The 23,313-nt window shown below is 49.4% G+C and overlaps 1 protein-coding gene across 2 annotated transcripts in view; it reads left to right on the plus strand.

The window, feature by feature from the left end:
* Positions 1–23,313, plus strand: part of PXDN (peroxidasin) — a 115,423-nt gene that overhangs the window by 68,492 nt on the left and 23,618 nt on the right. For both annotated transcript variants that reach the window (XM_008959512.5, XM_003807406.6), the window contains 7 exons: positions 2,133–2,250; positions 5,332–5,501; positions 12,718–12,990; positions 14,100–14,216; positions 15,413–15,571; positions 16,990–17,102; positions 18,137–18,293. In XM_008959512.5, the coding sequence (XP_008957760.3) occupies positions 2,133–2,250; positions 5,332–5,501; positions 12,718–12,990; positions 14,100–14,216; positions 15,413–15,571; positions 16,990–17,102; positions 18,137–18,293 (1,107 nt within the window). The remainder of the gene's footprint in view (positions 1–2,132; positions 2,251–5,331; positions 5,502–12,717; positions 12,991–14,099; positions 14,217–15,412; positions 15,572–16,989; positions 17,103–18,136; positions 18,294–23,313) is intronic.

Genomic DNA, 23,313 nt, shown 5'->3' on the forward strand with positions numbered 1-23,313 from the left:
CACTCACCACACACGCATGCACACAGCATCCACAAACACACCATTTATAGACGCACACACACACACACACATGCATGCACATACACGGCTGTTTATTTTGGTAAGGTGAAAGGATCTCCCTGCGTGATGGTTTTGTAATACGACAAAAATACACAGTTTTTTTTTTTAAGTTTCTTCTAGCTCAGTTCTTGCTGGAGCTATGTCAGGGGCAGTTAGAACTGAGCGCCGGCCTGGTGGCTGGGGGTACTGCACCACTCAGGTTTCTAGCCTGGGGAGCAAGAGAGGCCCAGACCCCTGTGCAGCCGCCTGCCTGCGCTGCTTCCCCACCCCGGACCCAGACTCCGCCCTCAGCTCCGCAGGGCACTGGCTGTCAACAGCTCCCAGAAACGGCCCTCAGTGGAAGGAGCTGCCCCACCTGCGTCCCTGAAGGGAGGGCCCTCGGTGCTCAGGGGGGCCCAGGGACCTGTGTTGCCCAGCTTGGCAGCTCTGCTGAGCTGTGCGAGAACCTGTGAACCAGCCGAGGCCCTGTCGTTTTCGCTGATGCTCCTATGGGTGTTCATTCCAGATGGTTTTCCAAGAAACCGACTCCAAGGCTTTCCAAGAAGCCTTCCGTAATCACAGTGCTGAGGTTGTGCCCTTGGAGACCTTGTCATACTTTTACTCCTTACTCCAATTTGGCTGTCAGTGATTATTCTTGTTTTTTATAATAGCTTTATCGAGGCATTGTTCCTGTGCCAGACAATTCACCCCGTTCAGGTGTACAGTTAGGTGGGTTTTAGGATGTCTGCAGGGCTGTGCAGCCTAAATAATGAAGAAAGCAGCGAAAGCTTATTTTGATTTTGTGGTGATGGGGAGCCATGGGAGGGTTTACGGAGTGTTGGGATGATGTTTATATTCTAGAAGGAGCTTTCTGGCAGCCCTCGGGAGAGGGAATCGGGGAGTGTGTGAGGGAGGCAGGGAGGCCGGGTAAGGCCCGAGCGGTGAGAACCTCCGTGAAGCCAAGGGCTCTAGTGCTGCAGAGGAGAGAGAAGAGGAGGCACGGTTCCCAGAGTGACGGGGGAGCACAGGGAGGGCTGGGCAGAGCCGCCCCAGCCTCCTGACCCGGGCTGTGCAATGCTGGGGAGACGGAAGGAGGCAATCCTGGAGGAGCCCTTGCTGACAGCCCCAAGTTGGGTCGAGGGCCTTTGTTTTGGTTGCCGGGCAGAATGGCAGCACTGAGCAGAGTCATCTCCGCTGCACACACACACACACACTCGTACCCGCGCTTGTGTCTGCCCCACTGCAGGCACTCACTTGTACACACCTGTGTGTGGTTGTGTTTTTCTTCTTGTGATGCTCGCAGAATGTACATGGAGACAGATTGGCACACTGAGGTGACGAGGCAGAGATGGAAGCCTAGGCCTGCCCTCGGCGTGGTTCCCTCATGGCTGCTGAGGGGATCCCTAGAGAAGGCCGCTCCCTGTGCAGGCCTGGAGCTCCGGAGCAGCCGCCAGGGACGGGAGCCTGGGAGCCGTCAGCCCTCGAGGAAGGCCTGGGAGCCGTCAGCCCTCGGGTGGCCCTCGGGTGGCCCTCGGAAGCCATGTGGAGTCACGGGCACGCAGGAGGCGGGAGAGGCCATTCTTCCCCTTGCCCAGGGTGGAGGGTGAAGGGCGCGGCAGCTGTGGAGGAGGGAGGCTGGGAGTTGCTCCAGCTGTGGTGTCTGCCACCTGCCTGTGCTTTTAGAGGCTTATTCTTTCAGGGACGCTTTAGCTCCAGAGTACTATTTTTGTCTTTTCTTCACTGAAAATAGCGACCCGTGGTGTATCCACTCTGCACAGGTGTTTGGCTTTCCCAGAGGGCCTCGAGGGGACGCCGAAGGCTGTCATTTGGGGCTGTCTGCCCAACTCTGAGCCAGCCTGTCTCTCGGGTGCTCAGAACATGGCACCCTGAGGCATAGACATCATGTAGATCCGCACTGTAGACGGGGCTGTAGAGAAGCCCGTCTGGCACTTTTGTGGGGGATGTTTGTGGCTGAATTACACCTTTGGGCATCTGTGGTTTCCTTTTGGACACAGAGAACTCAGCGTGGGTTGTCATTTATTTTCATGTCATGGTTTAGACTAAAAAGGTTTCCATTTTCTGGTTGGGCACAGAAAGGCCCCGGATCACCTCTGAGCCCCAGGACGCAGACGTGACCTCGGGGAACACCGTGTACTTCACCTGCAGAGCCGAAGGCAACCCCAAGCCTGAGATCATCTGGCTGCGAAACAAGTGAGTTGGGGCCAAACAGAAATGCCCCTGTGCATCTCTCGGAGTTACACCCAGACACCCAAACCACACCTCACTCCCCACCAAGGCCCACGACCACTTTTCCTCCTCCACGTAGGGAAAAGTACAAAGGAGAAACTATTTCTGCTCCTTTTCCGGTCTTACATGGCAGGGGGTGTGACGACGTTTCTGCCAGGCTGGGGCCCCTTCCCCACTCTCTCCTGGGCAACACAGGGGTGCCCTGGCTGGGCAACGCGTCACTGCGGCCCTTCCCGGTGGGAGGGAGGGAGAGCATGCTGGTTGTTCTCTCCCTGCCTGCTGACGTCTGGCAGCAGCCTGTTTGCTCTGGTCACTGTTGTTGGCAGCCTTGACCTGGGGCATTGTGACCAACCTGAGTGGGTGCGGGAGGGGCCCTGACCTCTGCTGGGACGGCGTCCTCAGGAGCCTGGAGCGCCATGCAGCTGCTGACACAGGTTCGCTCAGCTCCCGTGTGGATCTAACTTGTCTCCCAAACAAAGAAAGTCTCCTCTTGTGTCCACAAACATGGTGTGGGCCTGTTAAGGCTAAGACGGCCCTGGCTGCGGGCTGTCAGGGTGACAGAGGGACGTCCTACCGCTGACCATTACATGCGTCCTGGCAGTGAGCCCCACCTGTGAGCCAGGTGTGGGGAGCACCCCTGCCCTGCTGGGGTTTGTGAGCTGGGGCTGTGTTGGTTAAGGAGTGATGGAGTCTAGGGGGAGAGATGGGAGGAGGTGAAAGGCGTGCAAGGGGGGTGGGTGGGGCAGGACCTGGGTGCAGGGGCAGAGAGGCCTAGGTGGGAATGAGGTCAGATTGCCGGAAGGCACCTGGGGCCAAATCACTGAGGGTCCTAAGTTGGAGTGGAGCACTTTCAAAGTGACCTTTTGAAAGGAATCCTTAAAAGAAAATCCTGAAGTAAAGCCACCGTGTCCTAGCTTCTCCCATCTGCCTGCGTGAGGGCAGCTTCTGAAGGAGCTCCTCCTGCCAGCCCAGCCCCAGCACTCCTGCGCTGCTCCTCTCTGGCCATGTTTAGTCATGAGGCAGCAAGAGGGATGCGTCTGAGATGTGAGCCCTGTGATACTCGGGCGGATAGATGAGGCACAAACTGAGTCATTGTTCCAGACTCCAGAGGCAAACCGGGCTGGGCTTGGCTCTCGGGCAAGGCGGTGTTTATAGAAGAGATGGACAGGAGCAGGGAGCTGGCCGTCCCCAGTTGTCAGGAACAGAATGGGAAGATGTGTTCATGCTGAAGAGGACATGGGAGGTTTGTTCCAGCTCTAGATTTTGTTATCCTCATGACTGAAAAGTCATATTGACCTTGGCTGCAGTGCCGGACAAGGAGCCTGTAAGGTGCAGTCGCTCTCTTCACAGCTTTTGTCTTGGATGGCTCCCAAGTTGATGAGATTTAAAATCCAGAGAACACTGGAGGAATTCTGCAGTATTATGTTGTGTGCATTTAAAAGTCAGAGAAGCATAAATTTGGCCCCAGTCCATCACACCTACATTTTATATACGAAAAAATTGATGCCCGCAGTTGAAATCTCACAGCTAAATATGGCAGAGCTAGAGCCAAAGCCCTGAGGCCTGGTGACCTGTGCTGGGCTCTGCCCTCCACCAGCTCGAGTCTCACCTGCCGGCTGGCCTTACCTAACATCCAGAGTCACCTGCAGGCCACCCTCACCTGCTGGCTCGCCGTGTTTCTGGTGGGGGGGATTGGGCCACATCAGAGAGAGTCTTGTTTATGGGGCCTAAGCTGACATTGCTTCCATCCAGCAATCCCTGTGGGTAAGGACAGATTGCAAGTTGGGGGATTGGTGCCAGGCAGAGGAGAGCATGAGGAAGATTTGGGAGAAGGTGGGCGTTGGTCTTTCGAGTGTTCCCGACGGTTTGGCTGTGTGCTGGCAGGTTTCTGAGGGCGGTCATGGGGAAGTGCTTTTGCACAGTGCTGGTGCTTCTCCTCCTGCATGAGCGACCCAGCTTGGTCCAGGCTGCACAGGCTCCTTAGGAAACTCGCGTGGAAGGTGATGAATCTCGTGCACTGAGGAAGTGGGTTTCTGTTTCACAGAGGTCTTGTCTGTCTTGGTGATCTGCAAGTGGGAGTTCTCTGTAGGCCCGTCTGCATTCTCAGAGGGCTCCGTGCCTGGCTGTTCTTACTCTGTCCTCACACTTGCCATAGACTGGGATCTCAGTGGCATCCAGTGTCACCTCTCTCCTCTTCACCTGCTTCTGCATAAAGGGAACTAAAGTGAAGTTACAGGTGGGGTGAGGGTGAGAGGCGGCAGGACAGAGCGTTGGGGTAAAGGTTGCAGCTTTTCTTGGCTGCCCGAAGTGTGTGTGATGCAGCATGGCCCCAGGGGAGGTCCTTGCTGCCCGAGGACTGGCCGAGCCATGCAAAGGTGGGGTCACCTGTGTCCTGGCCTCTTCGTGGTGCAGTGCCACAGGTTCCTCCCAGATCCCAGAGGGAGGCCAGCCAGCAGCTTGCAGGCACTGTTTGTTAAAATACAGATAGAGAGGTCTGGCGCACACCTGCAATCCCAGCACTTTCGGAGCCCGAGGCAGGAGGAGCGCTTAAGCCCAGGAAGCTGAGGCTGCGGTGAGCAATGGTTATACCGCTGCACTCCAGCCTGGGCTGCAGAGTGAGACTCTGTCTCTAAAATAAAAAAATAAAATACACATAGATACATCTCTGGCTTTTAGTAATGTAAAAATGTTTCTACCCTTTTTAGTTAATTCACCAGAAACGAAAGAAAATGTTTCCTTGGAATTTTTTCCGTTTTGTTCATTGCTTTCTCCTTTGGAATTAGAAACACTTTAAAACATGTAGATAGATTGAACACGTGAATACTAAGGATAAGTACCTGAGTGAATGAGATGTGCAAATACACGGTCCCCTTTTCAGAATTGCCTGTTAGGTCAGGGCTGCCAGGAAGGAGGAGACCCTGGAAGGTGAGCTGTTCCTCGCACAAGTTGTGCCTGCTGCAGGGCTGGAAACCCCTGTGCTGGGGATGGGTGAGGTACGTCTTTGTGCTTTCAACACTTGACCAGACCATATTTCTGTCTTTGTAGTAATGAGCTGAGCATGAAGACAGATTCCCGCCTAAACTTGCTGGACGATGGGACCCTGATGATCCAGAACACACAGGAGACAGACCAGGGTATCTACCAGTGCATGGCAAAGAACGTGGCCGGAGAGGTGAAGACGCAAGAGGTGACCCTCAGGTACTTCGGGTCTCCAGGTATGTGGCGGGCATTTCACACCGGGGTTCCATCCAGAATTGTCGTCCCTCACTATCTGCCTTCTCCTTTCCTTGCACCCCAAAATAAGAATGAACATTGAAGTCTGAAGTTGAAGCTCCAGTACCAGGGTTGGCTCAGAAAGCTTTTGAAGCGCAGGGTCGTAGATGATCCATGAGCGGTGCTGTGGTCCCCAGTTAGCCCCTCATCTGGGGACACACTCATAGTCCACACAGCCGGGGCAACCCATGCGGTGAGCCCAGCCCATTGAGAGAGGGCCTTGGGAACCTGGAGAGACTGTGCCACACCCTGACCCACCGACCCCACCCCCCAGGCGCCATCTGAAGGGACAGCTACTCAGCCACAGCCAGCTGTTGCCATGTGGTAACGAGGTCTCTATTTTGCTAAGGGCTTGGATTATGTAAGAGAAACCACAAATCTAGATTTTTATCCAATATTTTCATGTTTAAGATAATGGCACCTAAATTTAAAACATTTAAAAACTGTCTCAGCCGCATCAAGTCCAGCTGTGGCCTCTCATCCATCTGGGCCCCATCAGGTTGCAAACTCTGCTCTGATCCACCTGTGTTATCCATGGTCATTGCTCAGAAGAGGAGCTGGGCCCTTGAAGAACAGCGGATTGAGGCATTGGGTGTACCCACCATGGCTCTGGGAAATGATACAGATCAGTTCATGCCTCTGGACGGGTCTGCCTGTCGTCCTGTGCAGAAGCCGGTAGAGTCGGAGCCCTTACCCGGGGAGGCTGCAGGTGTAACTTCCTCTCTGAAACCTTCTGGCTGCCTTTAGCTTCAGCCACAAATCATGCCAGGGTTGCTGCTTTTAGCTTCAGCCACAAATCATGCCAGGGTTGCTGCTTCCCTGGTATTTTGTATTTCAGGCCATTATGGTTATAAAACCTTTTGTTTGGCAATGTAAGTGGTTTTGGTGTTTCTTGTTTAAATCCCAGCTCCTTAATTGGCCTGGTCTCTGCATCACCTGGTACATCCCAGCATAGACACAATCAACAGTTATCAGTGACTGAGAATTCCTGGCTATCACATTTCCATTCAAAGGAAAGCCCAAGGATATAGTACTGCTGAATCAAAGCCCTTAATCAAACAACGTTCCACATGTTTAGCACAAGGCATTCAGCATCTTTCCAAATTCAGAGTGCTGTGGGCCTGTGCAGGGAAGTTAAGACACAGCCGCTGCTCATAGAAGGAGCATGGGCTGTATTTTTAAGGAATTAAAAAATCCACAAAATAGGGAGAAAAAGTTATGTAGTACTGTTAAGTATATGTTATAGACAAAGGAGAATAACTATGGATTATGAGTAATGAACTACTTAGGAGAGTTACTATGTTCATAGGTTGATTGATTCCTAGACAGGAATATTTAGCCAGCTCTTTATGGCTTGAGAGTTCCAAATTTCACTCCTTTTGATCTGAATTGTTGTGTCTTTCTCAGGAACAACAGCCCTATTTAGTATACTAGTCTGAGCATGTGGGTGTAGCTCCCTCAGATACACATGAAGAGTCTCCCGCCATCCGGTGCACAGGGAGTCACTGCAGCATGGGGGAGCCAGCCCTGAGAAGCCCAGAAGCCTAGGCTGACACACTGCAGCCTGCAGTCCACACCTGCCTACTGCCTGTTTTTCCTAAGGTCTATGAACTAAGAATACTTTTCTACAATTTTAAATGATCAAAACTTTTAAAAGAAGAACAATATCTTATGACCACATGACAGCTAGAGGAAATTCAGGTGTCATTGTCTATGATTAAGTTTTCTTGGAGCATGACCACACCCATTCTTCTGCACAATGTCTATGGCTGCTTGTATGCTACCATGGCAGAGTTGAGTAGTAGCAACAAAACCTGTGTGGCCTTCAAAACTTAAAACAGGACCAATCTGGCCCTTTACAGAAAAAAATGGCCAACTGCTGTCACAGACTATGGTAATAATGTATAGTAACAGGAATAGAGTGACGTGTAGGTCTCTGTGAGACACAAAGGGGCATATCGCACCCAGTATCCTGAAGCTCTGTGATTAGGAGCATATAAAAAGTTTGCAATTTTTATCTTTCTGATGAATTACATTTTTGATCAGTAACACTTCTATCTCTATCAGTGCTTTTTGCTTCAAGGTAAATTTGTTGTAAGATAAATACAGCAGCCTCTACTTGATTCGTATTGGCAGGTGTGTCTTTTCCCACCATTTTTCTCCGAGCCTTTCCATGTACATATATTTGAGATGTTTAATATAAATAACATAGAGCTAGAAATTTAAAAAAAAATCCTAAGTTTTTCTTAAAGTTAATCCATTTAAATATGTTTATTGTAGTTAACAATATGAGATTTATAAATTCTAGCTCTTATTCTGAACTGTTTGTCCAAACTTTTCTATGTTTCTTGCTTTAGTTGGAAATAATTATTTTTCCTATTTGCTCCCCACTACTGGTTTGGACACTATATGCCCATTTCTGTTCTTTTAATGGTTAGCCTAGAAAATTTTAAATGCATTCTTAAATTGCCAAAGCCTAAAGTTAGTATAACCTTCCCCTCTAACGTGCGTTCATCCCTCTGAGTTGATGTGCTTGGTTCTGTGTTTTTTTTTTTAACCTATAAACATTATTATTTTGTTCTCCCAGTGTTTGTCTGGATGCATCCATGTGGTTCCCACTTCCTTTGTCATTCCTTTGTTTATCTCAGCTCTTCTGTCGGGGATCACCTTCCTTCTGCCTGATGTGGGGGGAGTTGGGCAGCAAGTTCACGTGAGGACCGGATTTTGGTGAACAACACTTAAATGGGATTCATTTCTCTCTTCTACTGGGCATCGTTCCCTGGGTGGGGCAGGCAGGTTTTGAAGTTAGTTCTTTCTCATGCCGAGGGCACAGCACTGTGGGGATGCAGCTGCTGTTCAGTTTTCTGTTGGACTTCTCTTCGTGGGCCTGTGTTGATCTGTGTCTTGTCTTCTGTATCACATGAGGCTCTTAAGGCTAAATTTAAGTTATAAGGGTCTGCAAATGCCCTCAAGGCCGACTTTGACTTTGGTGTTCGTACTTCTGTGAGTAGCTTCATGGTTTCCAGTTTGTTATTCTGATAGAAATACTAATATTAAATGTCATTTCTGTATTTTTTATAATTTATACTTAAATATTTGATTAACACAGCTTACATATTAACATATATAAAAAAGGTAGAAAGTCTTCCTCCTGGCTCTTTTCGTCATCCGCTCAATTCCTATTCCCTTCCCCTCTTCCCAAAATGCTTAGTAGTTTCTTCCCTATCTATATACAAAAAAAAGGAAGCATATTTGAGGCAAGTGATTTTTCTTAGATGGTATCTTAGAAATCTTTCTAGTCTTTCACTTTTAATACATGAGTTTTCTTACTCTCTTTGTATAGCTGCATAGAATTCCATGATCTAAATGCACCATAATTTATTTAACAAGTTCTCTTTTGGAGTGAGTTTAGATTTTTTTCCAAATCTTTAGCTATCACAGTTGTGTGTTATTTATTCAAAAGCCTTTGGGCCAGATGTCTTTTGATATCCAGAAACTTGGGGAAATTTTTAGAAGGGTAGCATAGTGTAAAATCCACATACCAGTTTAGACTGTCAGCAGAGTCTGGGATAGTACCCTGTAATCAATGTATTAATATCCTATAGCAAACTGTATGGATATTCACAGAAAGTAGAATAAAGACTATAAGTAGTCTTATGCTAGATAGATCCAGTTTTGCAAACAAATAAGTTATGAAAAAATAATGATTTTTGGAGCTTTCTGAATTTTAGCATGGCAGATAAGGATGGTTGACCTGAAGAAACAACAGGGCAAAAGGAAAACAAACAAAAATTATTTATTTATTTATTTAGACAGAGTCTCGCTGTTGCCCAGGCTGGAGTGCAGTGGTAAGATCTCAGCTCACTGCAACCTCTGACTCCCTGATTCAAGTGATTCTCCTGCCTCAGCCTGCCGAGTAGCTGGGACTACAGGTGTGCACCACCATACTGGCTAATTTTTGTATTTTTAGTAGAGGCAGGGTTTCGCCATGTTGGCCAGGCTGGTCTCGAATTCCTGACATCAGGCGATTGCCCACCTCGGCCTCTCAAAGAGCTGGGATTACAGGCATGAGCCACCATGTCTGGCCCAAACAAAAATTTATTTGGACATATGACATTTTATGTGCTTGTAAAAATATCTGTGGATTAAGTTTCTAGCAGAATATATATATTTTTAAATTTTACTTTAAGTTCTGGGATATATGTGCTGAATGTGCACATATGTTACATAGGTATACATGTGCCATGGTAGTTTGCTGCCACCTATCAACCTGTCATCTAGGTTTTAAGCCCCACAGGCATTAGATATTTGTCCTAATGCTCTCTGTCCCCTTTCCCCCAACCCCCCGACAGGCCCTGGTGTTTGATGTTCCACTCCCTGTGTCCATGTGTTCTCACTGTTCAACTCCCACTTATGAATGAGAACATGCGGTGTTTGGTTTTCTGTCCCTGTGTTAGTTTGCTGAGGATGATGGTTTCCACCTTTTTCCATGTTCCTGCAAAGGACATGAACTCATTCTTTTTTATGGCTGCATAGTATTCCATGGTGTGTATGTGCTACGTTTTCTTTATCCAGTCTATCATTGATGGGCATTTGGGTTGGTTCCAAGTCTTTGCTATTGTGAGTAGTGCTGCAATAAACATAACGTGTGCATGTGTCTTTATAGTAGTATGACTTATAATCCTTCGGGTATATACCCAATAATGGGATTGCTGGGTCAAATGGTATTTCTAGTTCTAGATCCTTGAGGAATCGCCATGCTGTCTTCCACAATGGTTAAACTAGTTTACAGTCCCATCAACAGTGTAAAAGTGTTCCTATTTCTCTGCATCCTCGCCAGCATCTGTTGTTTCCAGACTCTTTAATGATTGCCATTCTAACTGGCATGAGATGGTATCTCATTGTGGTTTTGATTTCCATTTCTCTAATGACCAGTGATGATGAGCTTTTTTTTCATATGTTTGTTGGCCACATAAATTTCTTTTGAGAAGTGTCTGTTCATATCCTTAACCCACTTTTAGATGGGGTTGTTTTTTTTCTTGTAAATTTGTTTAAATTCTTTGTAGATTCTGAATATTAACCTTTTGTCAGATGGATAGATTGCAAAAATTTTCTCCCATTCTATAGGTTGCCTGTTCACTCTGACGATAGTTTCTTTTCTTGTGCAGAAGCTCTTTAGTGTAATTAGATTCCATTTGTCACTTTTGGCTTTTGTTGCAATTGCTTTTGGTGTTTTAGTCACAAAGTCTTTGCCCATGCCTGTGTCCTGAATGTTATTGCCTAGGTTTTCTTCTAGGGTTTTTATGGTTTCAGGTTTTATGTTTAAGTCTTTAATCCATCTTTGAGTTAATTTTTGTATAAGGTGTAAGGAAGGGATCCAGTTTCAGCTTTCTACATATGGCTAGCCAGTTTTCCCAGCACCATGTATTAAATAGGGAATCCTTTCCCCATTGCTTGTTTTTGTCAGGTTTGTCAAAGATCAGATGGTTGTAGATGTGTGGTGTTATTTCTGAGGGCTCTGTTCTGTTCTATTGTCTATATCTCTGTTTCGGTACCACTATCATGTTGTTTTGGTTCCTGTAGCCTTGTAGTATAGTTTGAAGTTAGGTAGTGTGATGCCTCCGGCTTTGTTCTTTTTGCTTAAGATTGTCTTGGCTATACGGGCTGCTTTTTGGTCCATATGAAATTTAAAGTAGTTTTTTCTAGCTCTGTGAAGAAAGTCAATGGTAGCTTGATGGGAATAGCATTGAATCTATAAATTACTTTGGGCAGTATGGCCATTTTCACAATATTGATTCTTCCTGTCCATGAGCATGGAATGTTTTTCCATTTGTTTGTATCCTCTCTGATTTCCTTGAGCAGTGGTTTGTAGTTCTCCTTAAAGAGGTCCTTCAAGTCCCGTGTAAGTTGTATTCCTAGGTATTTTATTTTCTTTGTAGCAATCATGAATGGGAGTTCACTCATGATTTGGCTCTCTGGTTGTCTATTATTGGTATATAGGAATGCTTGTGATTTTTGCACATTGATTTTGTGCCCTGAGACTTTGCTGAAGTTGTTTATAAGCTTAAGGAGTTTTGGGGCTGAGATGTTGGGGTTTTCTAAATATGCAATCATGTCGTCTGCAAACAGAGACAATTTGACTTCCTCTCTTCCTATTTGAATACCCTCTTAGGAGGGTGTATATGTCCAGGAATTTACCCCTTTCTTCCAGATTTTCTAGTTCATTTGTGTAGAAGTGTTTGTAGTATTCTTTGATGGTAGTTTGTATTTCTTTGGGATCAGGGGTGATATCCCCTTTATCATTTTTTATCCTATTTGATTCTTCTCTCTTTCTTTATTAGTCTGGCTAGCAGTCTATCTAATCCATTTGTCAAACCGATTAACAAAATATGTATTTTGTTAATCTTGTCAAATTAATCCAGCTCCTGGATTCATTTTTGTTTGAAGGGTTTTTCGTGTCTCTGTCTCCTTCAGTTATGCTCTAATCTTAGTTATTTCTTGTCTTCTGCTGGCTTTTGTTTGGCAGGGTCATTTCTGGGCAATAGAGTGTGCACATCTTCAGTGTCAGTATGCACGGCCACGTCCCTGCAGGTGGGCTGGGCCAGGGTGTGCTCCCACTGCCAGCGTGGGAGAGTTCTGTTTCCACACAAACTCACACATGAAACACATTCATAATTGTATGGACTTTTTTCTGGATTTAAATTTGAAAAATATTATTTCTTGCTTACTTTTAATTTGCATTTTTTGTGAGTAAATTTGATATTTTGTATACTCTAAATATACTTCCCTAACAATAATTTGTGCCAATAAGAACTACTAGCAAGGTCTAACAAGATTGACATAATGTATTTTATTTAGAAATAAGAAACCTCCATGGAGTTCGGCACATGTTTTAAGAAAAAGCGCTTCCTAATTAGCTCTTCCTAACCGATCATGGTTGCTCACTTTTCTCACGTGGCCTGCATTTTGTTTGACCCGAGGCTGTGAACCATTTTTATTGTCTGCACATTTCTTTAAAAAGAAAATATGCAGTTACATTGTGTTTGTTTTGCCTGTTTCGGTGGTAAATAGAATCAATAGCCTGACATAGGAAAAATCAAGCAAAAACCATGTCAAACCGGGAGAAATTAATTGAGAATTTCTGTTTAATTGTGACAGCTCGACCCACTTTTGTAATCCAGCCACAGAATACAGAGGTGCTGGTTGGGGAGAGCGTCACGCTGGAGTGCAGCGCCACAGGCCACCCCCCGCCGCAGATCTCCTGGGCGAGAGGTGACCGCACACCCTTGCCAGTTGACCCGCGAGTGAACATCACACCTTCTGGCGGGCTTTACATACAGAACGTCGTCCAGGAGGACAGCGGAGAGTATGCGTGCTCTGCGACCAACAACATTGACAGCGTCCATGCCACCGCGTTCATCATCGTCCAGGGTGGGTATCCATCCTCTGTGCCAGAGCCAGGGCTCAGCCCCATCCTCACCCCTCCACCAGCTCGCGCTGCCGTACCCACGGACGCTCCATAGAATCTTCTGCCCTGTCCACTTCACTCGGTTTATTTTTATCCATTACACCCCCCTTGGACTAAATACAGACGATTGCAGTTTGTAGATTTTTGGAACAGAAGGCTCTGTAGTATGGGCTCTGTGTGCTGGCTGTCGTGTCTCTGTACCTCCAGCACCTGGCCAGCAGGAGTGTCTGTCAAATAAGTGAGAGAGAGAGTGTGTGTGTGTGGGTGTGCACACATGCATGCACATGTGCAGTAAGGTGGTTGATACACCTTGCAGACAGCTTTGAATCCTTCCCTAAGATCAGTTTTGGATGTAATCTGGGAGTATTCATCGTTTTACGCCATCTGCCATGGATTTCTACATTGCTTAATTGACTGTAAAATGAGTTATTCTTGTGAAGTGGGACTTTGTTGGAAAACATTCAAACAATACGGAAGTGCAAAAGATAAATCATTTCCTTCTGCCAGCCTCTCTTCAGCCCTTTCCTGTCTCACTGGCAATCTGTCGAGAATCTGCACGCACAGCAGTGCAACTGTGTTACATGGATTTACTTTTTTTGTGGCTGTTACTTTTATAAAAATGGAATCATACCAGACAATACTATTCTGTAAGTTATGTTTTTCATCCAGGGATAATAACCACTATCATCATACACAGCTATACCAGATGGCATTTTTTAAGCATTTGCAAATATTAGTTTAGGGTGAGGATTGAGAGGAATTGTTGTAAGTCGGCCTGGTGTCCACGAGCTGCAGTGTGGCCTCATCCGTGCCCCGTGTGCATTGCAGCTGGCGGTGTGCTTGAACGGTCTTTGTGTGCTTTCCAGGGTGATGCTGAGAACACACCCATCCTTCATCTTCTTTCTGTTCTGCTCCCATCTTCTCCTGTGCCCTCTGCCTCTTTCTGACTCTTCGTTGTGGACATTGCTCCTAATGGTCAGATGTCTGCCAAGACTGTGGTCATTTTCTTGGTGGCGTTTTTACCCCAGGCTGTTTTTTACATGTCCTGTTTCGAATGCTTTCTCTCCGGAAGCTCTTCCTCAGTTCACTGTGACGCCTCAGGACAGAGTCGTTATTGAGGGCCAGACTGTGGATTTCCAGTGTGAAGCCAAGGGCAACCCGCCGCCCGTCATCGCCTGGACCAAGGGAGGTAAGACCCAGGCCCCGGCCCTTTGCCTGCTCCCTCCGCGGCCACAGACACAGGAAGCACACATTTCCACTGTGCCCAGGCAACCCCAGCGTGTTCTGGACAGGGCTGAGCTGGGACTGGATTCCACAGGACCAAGGCACTGGGAAGCGCAGAGGTGTCTGCACACCCCCCGCGGCTTCCTGTCCATGCATGGCCGTCCCTCATGGACATCATGGCAGGAAACTCTGAGAAGCTCTGTCATTGCGGAAGAGACCTGGGGTTCCTGCCTTTGACTCCCTCACACCTGCCTTGTTTCAGATAGTCTCTAGGATGTGCTTTTAAGCAGGCTCTTGAAGGAATCTATTTGCATGGAGGATAGAATTTTCTGGAAACAGTCAAGGAATATATTGAAACAGACGAACAGCTTTTGCTCTGACTTTGCTTCCCAGAGCCCTCACTGTCACCTCCCCATTCGGCATCATGACCTTTCATCACATTCTTTGCCTACAGTCCTAGCCCTCTTCCTTCAATGGGAAAGTCGCTGGGCATGTTACTGCATAAAGGCACAGCCTGGATGGGGGTTGGGTTGAGGGCAGGAGCTGAAACTGCTGGAGAAGGAGCTACGCAGACCTCCTGGTTCCTGTCCTGGGATGCAAGCAGTGACCCCGAGACATCCTGGCCACTCCAGCTTGCACCAAATGGCCAGCCCATCCCTTCCGCCCTCTGAGGGGCCCCACCCAGGGCTCCTGAAAGTCTTTGGGGAGGAGGCTTGTGCCTGCATCACACGCCCTGGATTTCCCTTTTCTCAGGCAGTTATGGGCAAGAACAGGAGAGGTTTATCCCGGAAAGGAACTTGCTGGGGCCTCGCTTGGCTCTTCGTCATCTCCAGCACTCAATCCTCTCCCTGGTTCTCCCAGCTGGCCATCCATCCCGCTCTGACTCCCCGAGTCCCCATGTCCTCCTGGCCCCCTGTGTAGTGCTTTTCCCTCTGTTCTCTGCCACTGTCAACCCCTCTGTCTGAGTTACGGGTGCAGGGACGTTCAGGTGTCACCATGGTGTCTGCTGGGGAGGCAAAGATTTGCTTATGCAGGGCCAGGCCAAATTATCCGGCGCCCCGACCCAGGTGGAGACAAGCTTCTGTGGTCACGCTGTCAGTCTGAGAGCAGGAGTTCTCCATACGTCCGAGTGTCCAGTGTAACAGGCCCATGCCCTTGCAGGGAGCCAGCTCTCCGTGGACCGGCGGCACCTGGTCCTGTCATCGGGAACACTTAGAATCTCTGGAGTTGCCCTCCACGACCAGGGCCAGTACGAATGCCAGGCTGTCAACATCATCGGCTCCCAGAAGGTCGTGGCCCACCTGACTGTGCAGCCCAGAGGTAGGTGCCAGGAGGTTGTGGACTGAATTGATTTTCTCAGATCGGTTATCAGGAAACACAGAATTCTGCAGCTGACATTAGTGTTACTCTTCGTTATAAAGCGTTGGCTCTTCTCTCTGCATTTTATGCACCGTCATTGTGCTTGTGCCCCCAGGGTGTCTGCATAGTAGCTCATTCAATCTCTGTCCCTTTAGCAGGTGAAAACATTTGCTTATTTTTCAGTGATGGTTGTTTTGAACTTGGATAAGAGTGACTTGTTAAAGTAAAATCTATCAGGTTTTTTCCCTTGGTTAATTAAGATTATTTTAGAAAAGGGTTGTTTCTAACTGCCCTTTCTGGGGTGGTTACTTAAGTAACACAGTCTAATCAAGTCAGCTCCCAAGGCACAGACCCCAGATGTTGTATCATGAGGCCAAATCCAGTTTCTTTCCCGTCTGCCCGCTCATCCTTGGACTCTGGTCTTCGTCTTGTTCCTTTTGGATGTCGCCTTTGCCTGTTCTCTCCAATGAGAAGAATCCCCGCAACCTCATATCCCTCCTGATAGTCAGCGTAGCACTGATTGTGGCCTCTGCAAGAGCGAAGGCCCCTGACCCAGCCCCCGTGTTGCAGGCGCCCTGTGCTAACTCCAGTGTTAGCATGAGTGGCCCCCAGAGCTGAGTAATCCAGGTTGCCACAGACCCTGAGCTTGTCATGGGGACCATGGGGAGTGGGGCAGAGATGTCGTGCAGGGAGGATAGGGCTGGATTTCCTTGCATCCCTTTGGGGATGTCCTGAGACTATGCAGACCTCTAGAAGGGGCTTCCCTCTGCCTGTTATCAGTAGGCTGTTGATGACCGGCCCGCCGGATTGGCTCTGTGCTTCTTGGGTTTGCCCTTTGCGTCCCTGACCTAGCAGGACTCTGGGTGCCTGTGTAGAGAATGCGGGGGTGGGATTCCTGAACGGCTCCCCAGATCCCAGCACTCAGCCACGCTCCTGCTCTTTCAGAGGAGGAAGCTCCCCTCTGTTTCCTTCTCCGAGAGTCGGGCTCTCCCCAGAGCTTGTTGTCCTCTGTGGGCCTTGCGGCACAGCATATGCCTGAGACTGCCCCACCATCGGTGAGGGACTGGGGGCTGGAGGACATGGCAGCCAGCCCATCTTGGACCCTGCGGCTGTCTGTCTCTGAGCAGGGAAGACACTGGTTACGCTTCGCTCTCCTTGCCCTGAGAGGCGGGGAGGTGGGCGGATCTTTCCTGGGACCTTTCAGGCTCCCCTGACCTGTGCAGAGGCTGCTGGGAGGCAGAGAAAGGGCCCATTCTGAAACTGACTGCAAGCTCCCAGCATCCCTGGGTGGGCCTGATGGAGGGCAGGGGATTTTGTTCTTCTGAAGTTTTTTGATGTAATTGACTCGTTCTCCTGGATTCTGTACATCTGCCTTCCAGTCACCCCAGTGTTTGCCAGCATTCCCAGCGACACAACAGTGGAGGTGGGCGCCAATGTGCAGCTCCCGTGCAGCTCCCAGGGCGAGCCCGAGCCAGCCATCACCTGGAACAAGGTAGGCGGGCTGGTGCCCGAGCCAGCCACCACCCAGATACAAGGTAGACGGGCTGGCACCCACACCACCCACTACCTGGAGCAAGGTAGGCAGGCCAGTGCCAACGCCCCAGCCTCCCCTCTGCTGTGGGGTGTGATGGGCTGGACAGCTGCTGCCTGCCCACTTCCTCTATAGACTTTCTGTAGCAGAAAGAAAAACATTCAGATCTTAAGCCTTGAGGTAAAAATACTCAGGGCATCCTTACTAATAAGAACAAAACAAACTTGGAGCATTCCATTTTTTTGATCTTTTCAATAACAAAAGCAAAGAAAACCCCTCTTATAGAACTATGGTCTCATGATCAATAAGGAAGGATTTTCATCGTTATTTCATTTTTTTGCTGTTTTTATTAAGCTCAGTAGGAAAATGTGGGTAGCACTCACACACCATGACCCGTGTTTCTGTGAATTCCCTCCCGGGAGCACAGGGCCGGCCACACTGGTCCCCGTGGAAGGAGAGTGCTCAGCGGAGATGGTCCCGTCCTCCACCTGCATCCCTGCACTGCCCTGTGAATCTCTGTGTCCTTTTCTTCCTCGTCACACACACCCCAGGCATCTGCTCTTGTTCCTGCCTCAGCTGGGAGGTCACCTGTCCCTCTGTGTCTGCGTCTGAATCCTTCTTTGCCCTCGGCGCCAGTGCCCTCTCTTTCTGAGACATTCCTAGGTCTCTTTGTAGGGCCCCCCACCATAGCGGGTGTCTAAGGGAGCCATCATTGGTGCCTCTTCTCCTCATTGTGGAAAATCATCCTTGCCTCAAGCTGTCAAGCTCTGTTCTCCCAAAGAATGAGATGTGGGAAGAGTTTATCTCGCCAGCTTGGCATTGGGAGAACTGACCACATCTCCTTCCCTTTCCAGGCCTGGATGGATCTGAGTGCAGCCTGGGAGCTTCTCCATTTGCAAATCCTAACAAATGGCTCCCCTCCCCCAACCCTAGGTCAGATAACTTCTGCTTCTTAGTCTTATTTCTAATACTGTTTTCATTCTGTTTTGCTCCAGGATGGGGTTCAGGTGACAGAAAGTGGAAAATTTCACATCAGCCCTGAAGGATTCTTGACCATCAATGACGTTGGCCCTGCAGACGCAGGTCGCTATGAGTGTGTGGCCCGGAACACCATTGGGTCGGCCTCGGTGAGCATGGTGCTCAGTGTGAACGGTAAGATGCCACATGCCCACATCTACCCACATGGTATCCACAAAGAAAGCCCGCAGGTCCCTAGTGTGGTCCCAGGCCAGTTGACTTAGGCTGTTCAGAATTATTCAGAAGACAAAGCACCCTTGATTCCCAGGTGGGGACACTCTCCTGATGCATGGCCGGGCTGCTCAACAGCCCCTCCCCTCCACACAGGCACCTGGAGGCCCTGCTGCCCATCCACGGGGCAGAGCTTTGTCCTGCAGCCTGTCCACTGGGCAATGTCTTACCCTGCAGCCCGTCCACTGGGCAGAGCTTTGCTCCGGGGTCGTCCACATCTGTCCAGAAATGACCAGGTGTAATTTACAGTTACAATTTGGCAAATGTGGTTGCTTGAAGAGATTCTGATTCCTTAGCTGCGGTTTCTCTCTCCTCGGGCTTTGGCCAGGAATGCTCTGGAAGCATCTTTCAGTGGGAACCTCTAGGTGCTCGTAGGCAGCCTTACATAGACCCAGTCGGTGGTCCTAGAGCCGTCCTGACTCCATGCCTGCATCTGTCTGTTTGCATCCTGGTCCCCCACCACTTCCATCCCACTCACCCCGAGGCCCTTGGCATCTTGTCCGGGTTCTTGTAACAGAGGCCCGGGTCACTCTGGCCCCTCTTTCTCAACCCACAGACCCCATGATGCCCATGATGTGTCCCTGACCCTTCTCCATGTCTCCTGTGGCCACCAGGGTGACACTCACACCCTTTAGCTTTGCATGGAGTCTTCACGGTGTGACCCAAACCTGCGCCTCATCAGTGGTGTGTTCCCCACTCCAGCTCTGTCCCCCTAGAGTTAACAACACTCTGAGGACGCGCACAAACCCCCCTTCACGGGGTAAAGGACCCTCTGGCCATCACCCCACTCCCCGCAGGCGCTGGCCTTCCCCCGGGCCTCCACTGTGACTCTATTTTTGCCTTTTCCACTCTCATTGTGACTGATCCGCCTTCTCCATGGGACTTGTTAACAGACAGGAAGAGTGACCCCCACTCAGTGCCATGAACATGGCAGACATAAATGTGAACCGTAATGGAATTCCTCAAAGACTTTTAAGAATTATTTAGGAAAAGTCTTAAGTGACCTTATGTTCCCATTATATGTAGAGTGTGAAATGTAAAGTTGATGTAAAATTAAGTGTAAAATTAAGTTGATGAAACTTAAAAACCAGTAGATTATTTTAAATTAATATTTGTTTTTTGCTTGAAAAATGCTACCTTAACATGAATTAATTACATCTGAAATTTAATCGTCCACCCGTAATTCCATCCCCCAAAAATACCATCATTAATATTATGGTTGGATTCCTTTTCCTTTTATAAAAAGGTAGATAAAGAAATGCTTTTGGATTATTTTTCTGTGATCATTGCTTATAGAAAAACAAATTCAACTTAAACCATTAATAAGAATGAAATGTTAGTCATAAAATTATATAAAATTGTATGTCTCATTTATCTACCTATTGGCATAAAAATATTGCATTCCAAAAATTAGTAAATTTGGGCTCTGAGATACACACCAAAAAGTAAGGTTTCTGCCTAGCTGAAATTCTTTTCAGCCATTTGAGTTGTCCATGTATACATACCTCACATATGCAAAATAGCCAGTGAGCTCACTTAATCCACATGCCTGTGATGTCTGTTAGCGGTGAAATAAATCAGGCTGGAGATGTCCATCCATAGTCCGGTGTGAGCACATGTTGTAAGAAGATGGTTCAGAAGGGCCCTCGGGTTGGCCCAGTTATCACCAATAGTCGCCGCCACTTGGTCGTTCGTTCAGCAAATGCCTTCGTGGGCTGGACTCTGTCCTCAGTGCTGAGCCAGGTGTGCCAGGCACTCGGCTTCATGGAGTTAGATCCTGGTGGAGAGATGAGTAAGAAGCAGTGAGATGAGCAGTCATGCTCAGATGGTGAGGAGTCCGTGAGGAACCGCAGGGCAAGGCATGGGCCGGAGGGGGAAGCAGAGGTGGTCAGCACTCGCCTGCGTATTGAATTCTGAGCAGAGGGAGCCACGGGGAGATGGGGGGTGGCAGGGGCAGCCTGGTCTGGGAGAGTAGAGGGGTGGGGTCCTGGGGTCAGAATGAGCCCGATGCCGGGGGAGCACAGGGCTGGGGCAGTCCTGGGGGTCCTGGTGCTAACTGGGCTGCAGAGCTCGACTGTCCTTGCAGACATACCGGGACGCCATGAGGAAGTTCCCAGCAGAGGAGCACCGTGAGCCAGTCTGCTTTCCTAAGATTTGGCTTGGGCTGTGGATGAAGGGTCCAGGGCGAGGTGTCGGGGAGGATAGTGGAGGGTGCTGGGCCAAGTGGGAGAAGGAGTGCCTGCACCCGGGCCCACAGCTGGGGTCTGCGGGGCTGGTCCCTGGGCTCGCGGCCAGTAGCAGATCTGAGAGGGCCTGGCAGTAGTTGGCTTGCACTGTAGGGGGACTGCTGGGCTCTGCCAGTGTCACCCATTGAGACCCAGAGACAGCTGGGGAGAAACCGGCCTGGGGAAGGAGAGATGGAGGAGTCCTGTTTGAGCATGGAAAAGGGAAAAGCCTGGAGTGGGTGGTTAGAGCCATGAAGTGAGCTGCAGGGAGAGGTCAGGACGATGGTGTAAAGTTGGGAATATGAAGACAACAGCGTGAAGTGGAACCACACAGGGAGATGCTGTGGAGGACCAGAACACCCAGTCACTGTGCTGGAGCTGCAGCCTCAGAGGCCTGGCGGGCAAGGCAGAATGAGCAAAAAGACACTGAGAGTGGACGCACGCAGAGACTGTGAGAGAGAGAGAGAGAGAGAGAGAGCCCACAGCTGAAATGGAGTGCTCAGGAGGAAGAGACAAGGAGAAAGGAAATCACAGTGAGGGGGCAAGTCCCAGTGAGGAGGGGGCAAGAGGGGGCAGGTTCCTGTCAGGAAGGGACTAGGTCTCAGTCAGGAGGAGTAGGTTTCAGTCAGGAGGGGGCACGTTCTTGTCAGGAGGGGGCAGGTCCCTGTCAGGTGGGGGCAGGTTCTTGTCAGGAGGGGGAAGGTTTCACACAGGAGGGGCTGGTCCCTGTCAGGAGTGGGCAGGTGGCTGTCAAGAGAGGGTAGTTCCTTGTCAGTAGGGGGCAGGTCCCTGTTAGGAGGGAGCTGCTTTCAGTCAGCAGCCAGGTTTCAGGCAGGAGGGCCAGGTGTCTGTCACAAGAGGGCAGGTCCCAGTCAGGAGGGGGACGTCCTAGTCAGGAGGTGACAGGTTTCAGTCGGGAGGCAGCAGGTCCCTATCAGGAGAGGGTAGGTCCCTGACAGGAGGCGGCAGGTTTCAGTTAGGACAGGGCAGGTCCCCTTCAGGAGAGGACAGGTCTCAGTCAGGAGGTGGCAGGTTTCAGTCAGGTTGGGGCTGGTTTCTGTCAGGAGGGGCAGGTCCCTGTCAGGAGGGGGCTGTTCCCAGTCTGAAGGTGACAGGTTCCAGTCAGGAGAGAGCAAGTTTCAGTCAGGAGGGGGCAGGTCCCAGGAGGAGGTGGTAGGTTTCAGTCAGGAGGAGGCAGATCTCAGTCCGGTGGGGGGCAGGTTCCAGTCAGTAGGAGGCAGGTTCCCCCCCCAGTCAGGAGGGGTAAGTTGCAGTTTAAAGAGTTCGGGTCCCTGTCAGGAGGGGCCAAGTTTCAGTCAGGAGGGGCAAGGTCAGTCCCTGTCAGCAGGGGGTAGGTTTTAGTCAGGAGAGGGCAGTTCTCAGTCAGAGGGAGTAGAACCCAGTCAGGAGGGGACAGGTCCGAGGCAGGAGGGGACAGGTTCCAGTCAGGAGGGGGTAGGTCCCTGTCCGGAGAGGGCAGGTTTCAGTCAGGAGGGGGCAAGTCCCTGTCAAGAGGGTACAGGTTTCGGTCCCTGTCCAAAGGGGGCATGTTTCAGTCAGGAGAAGGCAGGTTCCTGTCAGGAGGGGACAGATCCCAGTACTGAGGGGGCAGGTCCCTGTCAGGAGGGGACAGGTTTCAGTCAGGTGGGGGCGGGTTTCTGTCAGGGGGGCAGGTCCCAGTTGGGATGGGGCAGATTTCAATCAGGGGTGTGCAGGTGCCTGTCATGAGGGGACCAGATTTATTCAGGAGGGGACAGGTTTCAGGCAGGAGGGGACAGGTCCCTGTCAGGAAGTGGCAGGTTTCAGTCAGGAGGGGGCAGGTCTCCGTCAAGAGGGGGCAGGTCCCCATAGAGGGCTGTGTCCCAGCAGCCAAGTGAAAGAAGCTTTTTTGTAAGGGTGTGTTGGGCTGTGTCAGCGTCTGTCAAAAGATTGCGTATGTTGAAGAAAAATGAAATCAACTTTGGATTTATTGGGGTTCATGTCATTGGGTGAGATGGTTAGAGCTGTTTTCATCACTAAAAATAAAAGTTGGTTGGAATTAGTTTATATTATTTGGTAAAGTATCAACTAGGGACTTACTATTAAGCAGAAAAGAATGACAAGAGGGAACTAGAAAGAGGGCAGTAACTTTAGGGGTAGATAAGGTGTGTGATTCTGTGTGTGTGTGTTTCTTTGTTTGGTTTGGTGTGTTTGTGTATGTTGTGTGTTTGTGTGGTGTTTGGGGTGTGTGTTTGTGTGTGTTGTGTGGCGTGTCTGTGTGTGTTTATATATAGTGTGATGAGTATGTGTGGTATGCTGTGGTGTTGGTATGTGTAGTGTGTATCTGTGTGTATAGTGTCGTGTGTATCTATATGTTTGATGGGCTATGTGCGTGTTATTTATAAGGTGCTGGGTGTGTTGTATTTGTGTGGTGTGTATGTGTGTCTAATGTGATGTGTCTGTCGTGTGTATCTAAGTGTAGTGTGATGGATGTGTGATTTTTGTGTGTATCTGCATATATAATCTGTGTGTGTGTGGTGTGCGCGTCATGTCCTATGTGTGGCGTGTGTCTGTGTTTAATGTGCTGTGTAGGTGGCATGTGTCAGGAGGGGGTAGGTCCCTGTCTGAAGGGGGCATGTTTCAGTCAGGAGGGGGCATGTTTCAGTCAGGAGGGGGCAGGTTTCAGTCAGGAGGGGGCAGGTTTCAGTCAGGAGGGGACA

The sequence above is a fragment of the Pan paniscus genome, chromosome 12, assembly GCF_029289425.2.
Source record: "Pan paniscus chromosome 12, NHGRI_mPanPan1-v2.0_pri, whole genome shotgun sequence".
In the NCBI taxonomy this organism is placed as follows: Eukaryota; Metazoa; Chordata; class Mammalia; order Primates; family Hominidae; genus Pan; species Pan paniscus.